Genomic DNA, 14781 nt, shown 5'->3' on the forward strand with positions numbered 1-14781 from the left:
TTTCCTGTTCTGCAAAAATATTTTAATTTACATAGAATGCTTTCACATGGCTGCATTAGTGAGCACATATAAGTAATGCAATTTTTTTGCTATCTCAGGCATCAGGGAAATTTTTTATTTCTCTTTAGTCCATTTCTGCAGTTCTGCATCCATTATTCCAGTAAGCACAATATCAAAGAGTAAATTATGATTCTGAAATCTATAGGAAAAGAAGAAGCAGCTTTCCCTTTCTAAATATGTTTCTTCTTTTTGCTCTGCTGTCCTCAGCAGAGTTGTTATTAGGAGCAGCTGTACAAAAAAGATCACCTGGCCAAAAGCATCAGAGGTTAGTTTGGGTGATAATCCACATAGTAAGCTATCCCTCAATTTAAGGCACAATTTTAGATGCAATCATTTCTAACCATAAACTTAATGCCAAAAAATAAACAAATGCAACTTTTGCCAGCATACCAGAAACAGAAAACCTGCTGGCTGGTCTGAGGCCTTTGTTTTCCCCAGTTTTCCATCTAGCTCTACCACATGCACACATAGTTTACTTCCTCAGCTATTTGCAATGCTTTAATCTTCTTCCTAAATCTTATAATTAAATTCCTTGTTACAATTGTTAGTAAACTCTAAACTGGCCTAACTTTCCAAGTAATGCTTTCCTTGAATACACTAGCCATGTCAGAGAAATCACTGGCATCCTCTTCCATCTGCTTTACTCTACTATCAGTGTATGCTGCAAGCAGACTTCTCACTGATCCAGTCTGCTGGTAACTGCTACATCAACAAGGCTTTCAGATTGCCTTCCCTAGCTGTAGACCTTGTTTTCCTCGCAGACCCATCATTTTTTAACAAGTCTGTATGTACGTGAATCCTTTACACCTCTGAGATCTGCGTTTCTTTCCCATCAGAAGTGTGAAATAGGGAACACCTCCATTACTTGGCCTATTTGCAGAACACAAGTCTTCAATTTGTATTACTTTAGAAACTGAATCCCATCTCTTACACCGGTATGGCTATCTGGCAAGCCAAGACCTTTAGGGCTGGGTGACTTGGTAGGCGTATTACTACCAGAAGAATCAGAGCCTGCTCTCAGGACTTCCTAAGCTCTTCTCCCCTCAGCACATTCCACAGAAAGCCCTTCCTCCAGGCCATGACCTCAGCACTTCTTCATGTTAAACCACTGACTTGCTCTCCCATGAGATATACTTCCACAGGATAAGCCAATTAAACAGATCATCACATTTAACAGGGATGTGCTTCAATCCCTGACACAATCCTGCTGCTCACCACCCTCCAGTTCTGCTGAGAGCCCCACCAGCAAAGTGGATATTCTCAACTGCACTGGACCATGGAAGGTATGGATGAACACCAGCCCTTCAGAATCACAGAATCAATTAGATTGGAAAGGATTTCTGAGATCATCAAGTCAAACCTGAGACTGCACACCACCTTGTCAACTACTGGGGCACCAAGGGCCATATCCAGTCTTTCCTTAAACAACTCCAGATAACTCTGCCACCTCCCTGGGAAGCCTTTTCCAATGCCTAATCACCTTTTCTGTAATGATATCCCTAATGTCCAACCTAAACCTCCCCTGATGCTGCTTGAGGCTTTGTCCTCTTGTCCTGTCGCTGGTTGCCTGGGGGAAGAGCCCGAGCCCCACCTGGCCACAGCCTCCTTTCAGGTGGTTCTAGAGAGCGTTAAGATCCCGGCTGAGCCTCCTTTTCTGCAGGTTCAACAGCCTCAGCACCCTCAGCTGCTCCTTGACTTGTGACAATGGACCCGATCGGAGGTGTAACTGCTCCGCCGTTAAACGGCAGGCAGGGCCACGAGGAAGGAGAAAACCCCCGGAGCCGCAGCGGGAGCGGCGCTGGCCTGGCGGCGGGCCGGGAGCCGGCCGGGAGCGGCCCCGGCCCGTGAGGCGCTGCCCCGGCCCGTGAGGCGCTGCCCCGCGCCGCGGCCCCGCCGCCATCGCGCTCCCATCGCGGCGCCGCGCGCTGCCGGGCGCCCCCTGCCGGCGCAGGCGGGAGCGCGCGCACCGCTGCCCGGCCCAATCCCGGCCCAATCCCGGCCCAGGCGGCCGCGCGCGCCGCCCCGCAGCCCGGGCCGGAACGCCCCCCGCCGCCTTTCGCGGCAGCGCCGTAAAGCGCGGCCGGCGGGGAGCGCCGGGCCCGGAGCGGCGGCGGTCGCGGTCGGATGCCCGGGGGCGGGGGCAGCCCGGCGCCCGGCACGCAGGGGGCAGCGGAGGCGGGCGAGGCGGCGGCGGGCGGCAGGATGAGCCTGTCGCCGAAGGAGCTGTCGAGCCTGCTGAGCATCGTGTCGGAGGAGGCGGGCGGCAGCACCTTCGAGGGGCTCTCCAGCGCCTTCCACCACTACTTCGGGAAGGCCGAGCACTTCCGGCTGGGCTCCGTGCTCGTCCTGCTGCTGCAGCAGCCCGACCTGCTGCCCAGCCCCGCGCAGCGCCTCACGGCGCTCTACCTCCTCTGGGAGATGTACCGCACCGAGCCCCTCGCCGCCAACCCCTTCGCCGCCGTCTTCGCCCACCTCCTGAACCCCGCGCCCGAGCGCGGCGGCGACGAGGCGGAGCGCACCCCGCTCTCAGGTGCGTCCCGGCGGGGAGCGGGGCGGCCGGGAGCCTCCCCGAGAGCGCTGCGAGTCCCGCACGGCCGCGGCTCTGGGGCCGGCCAGGCCGCCTGCTTGGACCTTGCAGCTCTCTACAGCTGCCCGAGGGGGCTGGGGCTGTTCGACCTCTGCAACCTTTCGCTCTCTGCAACCACCTGAAGGGAGGCTGTAGCCAGGTGGAGATCGGCCTCTTCTCCCAAGCAGCCAGCGACAGGACAAGAGGACATAGCGTAAAGCTGAGCCATTAGGTTGGATTTTAGGAAGAATTTCTTCATAGAAGGGACGATTAGACATTGGAATGGAGGTGTCTAAGGAAAGACTGGACGGGCACTCAGTGCCCTGGTGTAGTTGACATTGTAGTGTACGGTTATAGGTCAGACATGATGATCTCAGAGGTCTTTTCCAACCTAACTGATTCTGTGATAACACGGAATTTTTTGGGAGACTGCCATTGCAAAAAGCTGGAGGTGATAGGAGGCTTCTGACAGCTGTAAGCTGTGAAACAAAACTGTTAGAGAGAAATACGTGAGTGTAAAACTCTTTTTTTCCTCTTCAGTAAATAATGACACTACCAGTGTTGAGTAAATCAATTTCTAAAAAATACAGCTTGTTGGACAGACTACAGAAAGGGCCACCAAGTTGGTTAGAGGGCTGGGGCGCCAGAACAGGCTACCCAGAGAAGCTGTGGGTGCCCCATCCCATAAGTGTTCAAGACCAAGCTGGATGCAGCTTGGAGTAACCTGGTCTAGGGACAGGTATCCCTGCCCATTGCAGGGGGTGGGAACTGAATGGTCTTTAAGGTCCTTTCCAGCCCAGGCCATTCTCTGATGAATTGTAATGTCAGGTCATACTGAACAGCTCACTTTTTGTCTGGATTGGAAACTGTCACATGTCATGATGTGTAATACTGATTACATAGTGCTGTATTTTGCATTAAAACAGTTTTGTATGTGTCTCACAGACTCTCCAGCTGCACCTACTTTGCCATAAATAATAGATCAGTTTGTCTTAGTTTTGGTTGTTAAACATGAAGAGCATGGAAAACTGTTAATGCTCCTATGTTAAAAACCTTGGATTGTTTTTCATTGTGTCTCCACAGGCTTCTTACCTCCCATAACTCCTCCAGAAAAATTCTTTCTTTCACAACTAATGTTGGCCCCTCCTAGAGAGCTGTTCAAGAAGACTCCTCGGCAGATTGCTGCAATGGATGTGGGGAACATGGCCCAGTCAGTGGACATCAGTGGGCTGCAGCTGGCATTAGCAGGTAAGGAGGGTTTGTGGTAAGGCTGTGGTGCTCTTAGGAATGGAAGCTCTTATTGGAACATGACTGTGGGTTACCTGAGAAACAGCTGTCTGTCCTGAATGTGAAAAAGTTTGTACTATGCTTTAAGATCTTCAAGCCTGTGTTCAAGCACTTAGAGAAACCTCAGGCAGAGATTACATCCTAACTCTTTTATCCTCCTTAACAAGTAATTTTTAAAGCATATATGTAATTGCCTTAAATACAGGAATATTTTGCAAGTATAGGAAGATTTTAATCTGAAGCTGTGTGGGGTTTTGTTAGGGATGAGTTGTTTTGGAGGGGGAGTGTTTTTGGTGTGGGTTTTTTTTTCATTTGTTTTAGTTATTGTGTTAGTGTAGGGTTTTTTCTGTGTTTTCATCCCTTTTCACCCTTTGCAGTATTTCTTTTATGAGAGAACAAGCATAACTGTCACGCTACTATTGCATACTAGTACTTCACTTGTACCTGGAAAATTGACTATTACAATTATATCTGCACTTTATTGCAAAGTTAGACCTTGCAATGTTAGCTCAAGAGCTGGGAAGTGATCCATGTGTGATGCCTTAAGACGCCTCAAGTTTTTCTTATTTGTATTTCTTTCCCCCTTGTTATTGTGTTTGCCTTCTGAATAGTTTGTTCTCATTAAAAATAAAATCCTTGAACAACAGAATGGTTTGGGTTGGAAAAGATCATAAAAATCATCTACTTCCACCGTCACCCATTGTAGGCATGAACACTTTCCAATAGACCAGGTTGCTCAAAGCCCCATCCAGCCTGGACTTGGACATTTCCAGGGATGGGGGTCCACAGCATCTCTGCACAGCCTAAAACTGCTTGTGTGAATGTGTACTCTAGGCCACATACTTTATTTTAAAATAGAAGATAATGATGGCTGAAAGTAGAATACAAAGTCATTAATGTGCTTGTATAAGATTTATATCGTTTACATAATCCAGTAAAAGTGCACAATTGCTTACAAGCAGTTGTAGAAGTTATGTAACATAACCAGCTGCATCTGAAGAAGCTCTGTGCTGTGTTTCTCAGACTTCTTGCTGTAGGTCTCCAGAATAGCTGTCTGCTTTTCAATCACTTTCTTAGAAGATAGATCTTCTACTTTTCTTTTTTTTTTTTTTTTCTTTTTGATCATGACAGTGCTTCTATTTGTTGCATTTTGGAAAGTCCATGATTTTTTTCACTAATCTTCAGTATATTTCTCCTAATGATTCAATGTGCAGGATGATGACACTAAGGTGCAATGTTTGAGGTGTTTTGTTTACACTCTTTCCCCAGGATGTACAGAATGTCACAGCTGTAACACCTGGTAGCTCTTCAAAAATATGGTCCTTGAAATCAATACAGGGCTGTTCAGAGCAGGATGATTTTGGCTTGCTTTAGCACATACCTGTAAAATAAAATGGAATAATTTAGAAGGCATTTAAATTTTTTTCTTTTTGATTTTAAGGTTTATCACCCTCTTCCAACCCCCTCCCAAAAAAAAAACCAAAACGTAGAATGCTGAAGTGAAGCATCTTGTTCTGTTCTGTCTTTCCTTTAGTCTGCAGAGAGAGCTATGGTATTGTCCTACAGTAGTATGTTTTTGTTCATCTGGTGTGCTACCCTATCAAAAAAGTAATTTTCTTCTAGTTGCAGGGATGGGTCTCCTGGCAAAGTGTTCCTCAGTATTTGACTGCTAACCTGTATTTGATCGGGGAGTAATTGACCTCAAAGTATGAAAGTAAAGCTTGTAATACATTGTAGAGCTTTCTTTAAGGATCAAAGGAAGTTTATTTTTACCTGGGAAAATAATAAGCTCCATAAAGGAACCTAATGATTTGTTTTCAGTTTAGTTCTGTAAAATTTAAATGTCTTAGTTGAAAATGCTGTGTTAGTTTCTGTTAAATCACTGTCTTGTAATTCTTACTTCTGCTTACCTGAAGCTGTTGGTTCAGCCCTTATTCTTGAAGCAGTGAGGTTGAATTTCTGAGCTTCAATGCATATAACTGAGGGCTCAGGCAGGCTTCTCAAATCAGTGAAGTGAAATATCACTAATCATCTTATCTAACATCTCTAGTAATTTCAGATGAGGTTACAAACAAATCTGTGACTTACTGACTGATGGATTTAAGTTCTAGACTATAAATGAAAAGACAGAAAAAGGACACCAAATGCTTCTCCCCAGCTCCTGTACTTCATTTGTTAAATCAACCGTTCTGTTTGGGGGCTAAATGAAAGTATTCATGAGATGAAGTTTGAAATAGTTGCTTAAGTAGAAGATATGTTTTATAAACCAGCTCATTTGGACTTTGCCTTTAAGTTTTTTTTAAGTGACTTTAAAGTATTGTAGTTGTTGCCTTTAATAGAAAAATATATCTTGCTTCAGTGCTTCTGAAGTGAGCATATATGCAAATGTTTGCATTATCTGAAATAGTTGGATAAAGAAGGACAGAAAGCCAAAAAAATTAACAACTTTGTTCTCATGATTCACTTGTCACTCACAGTTTTGGGCATCTCTTGCAGATTTGTTTAGAGTCATATGAAATTGTGTGTGGGCAGCTGGGAAGGGTCAACATGATTGCACAAAAAGGAGCAAGCACACTTTGCTTAGAAGTGTTAGGGTACACAAAATATGACAGAACACACTCAATTAGCCAGGAAATGGAGTGGTGTTTAGTTTCATCTGGAACTATTTCAAGGGATTTCTTGTGTGGTACCAGCCATTTTGGACTTCGGTTTGCTTAAGGCATAATCTGCTGCTTAATGTTCTCTGTTAACAGGGTGGGGAGAGGAATGTTGTGGTATTCTCTAGTGGGGATTTTTCTGCTTTTTGTCCTTTGGAGTTTTCTTTGCCAAAGAAATGGAAAACAGGATCTCTTAAAATAGTACAGAGAACACAGAGGATCAGCCATTAAGTCTTCAGATACAGAAGGGCAATAGGTTATTAACAGAAGGGCACATAAAAATCTGATAATGCAAACAACGAGGCCCGTATTTTCCTTTTTGGCCAGTTTCTTCAAGTCTTCAGCTGTATATACATTTAACCTTAATGTTACTTTTCTGTAATTTGTTTATGTTCTGTTTTGACCTCTAAAGGGATGATTTTAACTCCTTTGAAGTTTGCTTTAATTATGATGTCTGTAGAATCACATAACGATTAAAACTCCATTGTTTTCTACTGAAGCACTGATTCTGGCTTGACAGCAAATGTACAAGGAGCTCAGGCAATGCCACAGATGGTTAGGTAAATTTGAATAGCTGACTTCAGGTCTAGTATGACCATTATTGTCGGTAAATGGATTTGTGTAGATCTTTGATTTTCCTTCTCTGAGAAGTGATTACAAAACTAGATACAGTATGTGAAGTCTTTAAGGAGAAGCATGGGAACCTACTAATGTGCTGCTTTTAGATGTAGATTACATCAGTTATGTGCCTTTTCTAAGGCCAAGACTGTATTTCAGATTAACATCTATTTCTTTTTATCCTTACTGCATATCCTCTGTCCTTTGCCTGTCAGGTGGCACTCAGATTGCTGACTGCCTGACTGTACTAAATTTTATGTTGAAGTTATCTAGTTGGTTGTTTTTTTTTAAGCCAGTTCTTTTTTAAAGCTGCTTGTTTCTCACTACTTTTAGTATTCCAGGCATCTCTGTTCCAATTTTATGGTTTAATATTCTTCTTTCAGAACGTCAGTCCGAGTTGCCAACACAGAGCAAGGCCAGCTTCCCCAGCATTCTCAGCGATCCTGACCCAGATTCTTCCAACTCCGGTTTTGACAGCTCTGTTGCTTCCCAGATCACGGAAGCATTAGTGAGTGGACTAAAGCCTCCTATAGAAAGTATGTATATTTTCACATCTTTGTTTCTGTAACTCACAACATGCTGTGTTATAGCACTTCAGATAAAATAAAATGGAATTCAGAAGCATTTCAAGGAATGAAATGGAAATAAAGGGGAATGAAAGTGTGAAACTTCATCAGGCTGTCTCTAGATCAGATTCTAGTGTTCACATTTACAGACTTCTAGAAATATAGTCTGTCTTCCCCCAGTCATCTGTTGAACAACAGATACTAGTCCCTGCACTGAGATCTGCATTGGTTGGTAACACCTACAATGTTAAAAAAAAAAAAAAAAAAAAGGTATTTACTGTGGAAGGGAAAAAGACCACAGGATCAGTAGCACATTGATCTGAATCAAGAGGAAAAACAGGCAGATGTAACGGTATCACTAAAAATCAGAAATAAATGTTTTTCTGGGGGGCAAATAGGATTGTAATGCTGTTCTCTGTGTTGTAATAGCTTAAAGAAATAGGGTGTTTTGGGACATCTTCTGTTTTTTACTGATACAGAACTGAATACCCAAAGCTTAAGGAAACATTTCACATTGTTGCCATTTTAGGTCACTTTCGACCAGAGTTTATTCGACCACCGCCTCCACTCCATATATGTGAGGATGAATTGGCATGGCTAAATCCAATCGAACCAGATCACACAATCCAGTGGGATAAGTCAATGTGTGTTAAGAACAGCACTGGAGTTGAGATAAAAAGAATCATGGCAAAAGCTTTTAAAAGTCCTTTGACTTCCCCACAGCAAACACAGGTAAGGATGATGCACTTTCCTGTCTAAAATTATTCTCTAAGAAGCTGTGTTTTAGCTGTTAACTCCTGTGTTTTAGAAAACTTTGAGCACTTTAATTGATCTGTATTTGGATTCAGGAAACTTTTAAAGTGTAAAAATCCAAGAATTTTGATTTGGGTTTGTCTGAATAAGGAAGATAATGTTCATACCATTGACTGGTTGTAGTTACAGTTGATCAGGAGTGGCACTGACATTTTTCTATGTGGAAAAATCTTCGTATAATTAAGCTGCTCATGCTTCTGTGAAAGTTTTTGATAAATAATTACTTCAGAAACACCAACAACATTTTTTTCCTCAACTTTTTTTATTACCCCTGATTTCAGTGGGCTTTTTTCATAATCATTATGCTGGCACTATACAATAAACTTTATTTGCACTACTCTTCCTGCCAAATGAACTTGAAATTGAGATTTTCTTCTACTGGACAGGAAATTAAAGGAGACTGAAACTTTTCATGTGGAATTTTTTTAACTCCCTTCTTTGCTATCCACTGATGAAAGACTCCTAAATGTGTTGATAAAGGTTTTATAGACACAATTGCCTGTACATACAAATTAAGTAGCCCTCCAGTGCTTTTCAGTAGAGAAGCCTAAATCTAAAGGGTTATCATTCTGCTGGATCTTAGATGTATTATAGCAGTTTTTTCAAGCAGTAACATGAATAGTTGAGGAGAAATTAACTGAGGGTTTTGCTTCCTTCTTTACAGCTCCTTGGAGAACTGGAAAAGGACCCCAAGCTTGTTTACCATATTGGTCTCACTCCTGCCAAATTGCCAGACCTGGTTGAAAACAATCCTTTAGTAGCTATAGAAATGTTGCTGAAACTAATGCAGTCTAGTCAAATAACAGAGTATTTTTCTGTCTTGGTCAACATGGACATGTCCTTACATTCAATGGAAGTTGTAAATCGGTGAGTACAATCTCAAATCTAGTAAGGTTTCATTGTGTATGTAAAATGAGCAGTTTTGTTTTATTAGGATGTCTGGAAATGTTCATTTTGATCCTTCTTGAGGCATGTCTGTGTGGGTGATAGAAGACTACAGTGGGACAAGGGGCAATAATTGTGAGAATCCTCCACAAACAGTTAATGCCACATGGCTAATCTGCTTAATTGCAACTTGGATTCTTGATGCAGCTTTAGTGAACAAAAGGTGCTGTTGTTAAACAGCTGCCCTGCTGTACATTCATGTCCTGTTTTCATTGAGAATCATTTCTGCAGATAGGTACAACCCATTTTCTTAACAGAATGCTAGCCCCTGAAATAGGAAAACTTTTCAGACAGCTAATTCCCACAAATTTACAGAAATACATCTCTCTCACTTACTTTCTCCCATTTCTTGACTGAACATGAACTACCAAATAAGCTTCAATCAGCAGTCCATTTGAAGCACCTTAAATATCTTCTGATTAAAGAAACACTTCTGAAATAAATGCTTCCCTACTGCTGCAGACTGACAACAGCTACTGCCCTGAAGTGGGGCTAATGATTGCAACATGGAAAAGAGTGGTAAGAGAAGAGTTTTCACCTGTGTCCAGGAGAACTGCACCAGTCAGGCATGCTGGTTCTCCCACAGCATAGCTACCACAGGAACAACTTTGATCCAAACTGCAAAGCGACTGTCAGTGCTAAGGGGGAGACACTGATTGTTAAGGGAAATAAGACAAAAAATTGAAACTGCACTGAAACTAGAACCTTCATTTTGTTTCCCTACTGTCCCCTCTTCACTACTTGAGATAGGACTAGTGTGAGGCACTTTGGTCAGATTCTGTTGCAACCTTGTGGCAGTTCTCCATTTAGTATATGTTGTTCTCTTAAGAGAGCTGTATTGTTCTTTCAGTTAAGAAGCAGTGGCAACTCAAATGTCAGATGTACTAGAAACCAATCTAACTTAGCTTCCATGCTGTCAGAGTTTTAAAAAGTTTTACTCTCTTAATGAAGAAATTTAAATGAGTAGAAATATGTCTGGAAGCTGTCAAAATCAGTTCTGTATGACAGAACTGTGAATAAACTCATATCACAGGTATGATATGATTTGTTTTGCTACAGAAACACTAGATTTATGGCTTCATAAATCACTGAATGTATTTTATTTGAACAGGCTTACTACTGCAGTTGATCTCCCACCTGAATTTATTCATCTTTATATCTCCAATTGCATCTCCACCTGTGAACAGATTAAAGACAAATATATGCAGGTGAGTGCTTCAGTAAATTGGTTAGGAAAAATATCCCATATATTGCTCTGTGAAATATGTGCTATGATTTTAATAAGGCTGATAGCATTAGGTTATTCTGTTTTACTGCTTTTTTATTTCAAAGGCACCTTTCTTCCTAACACATTATGCAATTCTTTATAAAGTTTAATGGACCGTTCTTCACTTTTTCTGTGAGACTTTACAGGTAATCACTGTTCCCTGTTTTGCTGTAGACATCATAAACTTCTTCCTGGCAAAACTGTGGTTTTATGTGACTGGGGTTCTTACATTCAAAAGGTTTATCTGTCACTCCATGAGCCTTTTCTTCATCCTCAGTATTAGTTTGCATTCTGCTTAGTTTTAAGCTTCAAGTTTCTCTTCTGTACAAGTGTGCTAGCCACTTCCAGATCTCTGAGGTGATGTTACAAAACTCACAGGGAATTCTCACCCTTCAGTCATGACTGATAACAGTCTGCAGATCTCCTCAAAGACCTAAAACCCTTTTGTCTTTTTAACACCACACTCTCTGATTCCCATACTTCCCATACTTACATGCTAATACTGAGGAAGTTGTAACCACTCCAAGGATCCCTGACTGGGGAGGGTCAGCAGAAACCTGAGGAGGTTTACACACTTCTGGCATCCAGGGTTGTCTACGTATTGTGTGAGCACTTTCTTCTCTCCTAAACTGATCTGTTGGTTATACCAGGTGCCCAGTAGAACTTTCCTTGGGAGTGTCATTGGTGAAAAATAGTTCTGTATTTAGTTTCTCCAAGGCTTTTTGAATCCCACGTCCTGCCTTAGCTTTTTCCTCTTGATACTGAAGGACTGCAGTGTCTTTAGTCTCTTGCAGGAAGACAGCTGTTCCTTTCCCTTTAAGCTGTTTGGTGTCCTCTAGTGCCTTCTCTGGCTCTATTGTATCATTAAGCTACAGAAATGAAAGTTGTGTGCAGTGCACAAGATAGGGTTGCAATGTGGCTTTAGATAGCAGCAATCCCCCATCTTGTTCTCAGTCCCTTTCAGATGATGACTGACCATTTGTTATCTTTTGGTGGCTGCTGATGATTCTCTGCTTTGTGGTTCTGCCAGACACACATGGGTGACTTGATCTGTGACCTGCCAATTACATTTGGTAGTGGAGTAGGAAAATAGCAGCAGACCTGGGCTGCAGCTGAGAACATGCCCAGAGTGGGACACTGTGCTCAGAGGGGCTGCTGAGAGCACGTAGCAGCTGTGCTTCAGGCACACGGGGGACAAAAAAGAGCTCTGATGGTCAAAGGAACGTATACTGATCACTAAGCAGCATGCAGTGCTTGAGATCTAACGTCTTTTAATGTGTATGGGGCCTCACAGCAGCTGAGACACAAGCTGTTTTGTTTGAAAAGCATGGTACAAAATACTATTGGAAATGATCCTCAGAGACTGGGAGTCAGCCAGTAATCTTGCATTTGTTCTTTTGCCGAGTTTCACGTTCCTGGATTATTATAATTACTCGTGTAACTAATTTGTGTTGCAGAGAAAGCATGTGATGCCTTTTGATCACAGTGAAGGAATTAAGTTGTTCAGTCTCTGAATTCTCTCATTATAAGTAGCAGATCTTGCAGTAGTACACTCAGTTCCTGGAAAAATAGCTGATATCTTATTTTCAGTGTCAAATAATCTGAAATGCTTTGGACACTTAATCTGTTACATCCCTCAATTCCGTCTGATAAACATCGTTCACGTACATAATTGCTTTTAGGGGAAGAGACCTTTCTTACAATGTGAAGTATGAGAGAACTTTAATGAAAAAGACCTGGTTTTGTCCTTGGGGAAGCATGTGCTCTGTGTTAAACAGATGGTTGGTGACTGGATCTATGTATGACAAATTTTAAGTGCCAGTTCCTAAGCTGTCACTTCCAATTCCCATCATGATCTTCAAGGTGTTGCCTAAGTAGCTCTTAAGAAAGAGGAGCACTTTTAAGATCCTGTCTTTTCACTGGATCAGGCAGGAAATGAGCCATGAGTTCTTGGATTAGGTATCCCTAGAATTGTTTTTCCTTCTAATAGAGAGCAAAAGGGCTATCTGCTGATTCAGCAACAGAGCACACTCCATGAAGGAAGTTTGGAATCAGTTTGGTTGATGTCAGCTCCTATTTGGAATTTGTTGATGAAGTGGTGATAAGAAATTTTGAGATGAGAAATTTGTTCAATTTTCTTTATGGTATTACTGCAGAAAATAAGACTAAGCAAGACTCAAAAGTTGACATCATCTTCAGCTATTGTCACTTCTCTGCCTTTATTCAGAGATTACTTAATAAAATAAGTACTGTGGATAGGTAGATCTGGTACTTCATTTGCGCATGGGATTAATCCTGAGAAGGCTTCTGCATCCACAAGTACAAGAACTATAAAGCAGTCAAATCTTTAAATATAGTAGTAGAAATGGAAAAGGAGCAACTTGTACAAAGCTTGGGAGCATGATAACAGCAGAAGCTAAACTGCTCCTGAAACACCTCACTTGTACTGCTGAGGGCCAACTTAAACTGATTTGGTGGCAAACATTTATCTGGTTTATTAAACCATCTCTTATGTTTCAGAACCGCCTGGTCCGTCTTGTGTGTGTCTTTCTTCAGTCTTTAATCAGAAACAAAATTATTAATGTACAGGACTTGTTTATAGAAGTGCAAGCATTCTGCATTGAGTTCAGTCGGATACGAGAAGCAGCTGGCCTTTTCAGATTGCTGAAGACACTGGACACTGGGGAAAATCCATCAGAAACAAAACCATCAAAATAAAGTGACTGTCAGTGGCAAAAAAATCTCTCTTGCTGGTGTTCTGTACCATTTAATTGTACATTTTAAACTTAAATCCCTGGATTAATTATGTATTATGTTAATTACATTATAAATAGCATTTTATGCTCTTGAATAATAAATAAGGCATTTTCTGATACATGTTTGAATTTGTGAAATGTGTTAGGCCTTACACTGTTTTTCACTGTGTTTAGAATTTGTATGTTGTATGCATGTCCTGAACTTCTGGTTCTAGTTCCAGAGAGAATATAAATGATACTCAGCATTCACAGCAAGTTTAAGCATTAATCTGGCACTCACTGTCTTTGGGTCCAAATTTGTTTGTATATAACTAAAGTCAATTTGTATCAAGGTAGGTAAGTTCCTTGTTTTACCTTTTGTTCACTGTGTAAGACCTTCTAGGGGCTGGATAGAATTCATAACAATGTATTCTGGTTTTGGTAAGGGAAAATCTGTCTTGATGTCTAGAAACAGCTAAAGGCTTATATTTACAAGGCAGAAGTTGGGTGCTATAGGCTCAGAACAATATTCTCTCCTATCAAGACCACTTAGTATTTTCAGAATCGTTCCAGCAGCAGTTGAAATAGCACACCTTACATGCTTGTAAAAATGTTTCAGTGAGGAAGGAGGGTTACTTTTCTTCCATGAAAATAAAAAAAATAATCCAGTCTCACTTCCAAATTTGCATGGGCAGTTGCTATGTATCTTCCAAAGTTAAATAGCCTCTTCCTTCTAGAGCACAGGCTCCAATATAAAAATGATTACTACTGATTAATTTCTATCTACTTTATGATTTATAGAATTAGTTAAAAACAATTTAAGCCTCCCTGCCCCTCAAATATTGCCACTATTATGCTACAGCCAAAGTCTAGCTGTTCTGCATCTTCATTGTATTTGCTTGAGTTGTACTGATACACATAATTTTTATAGTTTTGTGGCAAATCCAAGGATTAGGGATTTATGAAGAAATGTTTTGCTGTTCTCATAGGTACATCTGAGATGTTAATTTCAGAGCCCTGTGGTGCTGGGAGAGTGCTGGGTGGCCATTGTGAGAGCAGGCTGAGGCTGCCCTGTTCCAGACCCAGCCAAGACAAACTGGCACAGCAGAACCCCTCAGCCAGGCTGGTGGCAGCTCATAACCCTGTGATGGCAGTGATAACCCTGGAGGGGTCTATACCTGATGGAGAGGATCCACACTGAAGCAGTTCTTAAAGAACTGCAACTCCTTGGAAGGAGCTCAGGATGGTGCAGGACAAAAGGGTGAGG

At 41.9% G+C, this 14781-nt stretch overlaps 1 protein-coding gene across 1 annotated transcript; it reads left to right on the forward strand.

Moving 5' to 3' along the window:
• Positions 1–2136: 2136 nt before the first annotated feature.
• CNOT11 (CCR4-NOT transcription complex subunit 11) lies at positions 2137–13654 on the forward strand. Its single transcript, XM_056482577.1, has 7 exons — positions 2137–2590; positions 3710–3874; positions 7572–7724; positions 8284–8486; positions 9232–9434; positions 10624–10720; positions 13300–13654. The coding sequence occupies exons 1-7, from the start codon at positions 2185–2187 to the stop codon at positions 13495–13497; spliced, it is 1425 nt and encodes a 474-aa protein (XP_056338552.1). The 5' UTR covers positions 2137–2184; the 3' UTR covers positions 13498–13654.
• The last annotated feature ends 1127 nt before the right edge of the window (positions 13655–14781 follow it).

This window comes from Oenanthe melanoleuca, chromosome 1 (assembly GCF_029582105.1).
Source record: "Oenanthe melanoleuca isolate GR-GAL-2019-014 chromosome 1, OMel1.0, whole genome shotgun sequence".
NCBI classification, from domain to species: domain Eukaryota; kingdom Metazoa; phylum Chordata; class Aves; order Passeriformes; family Muscicapidae; genus Oenanthe; species Oenanthe melanoleuca.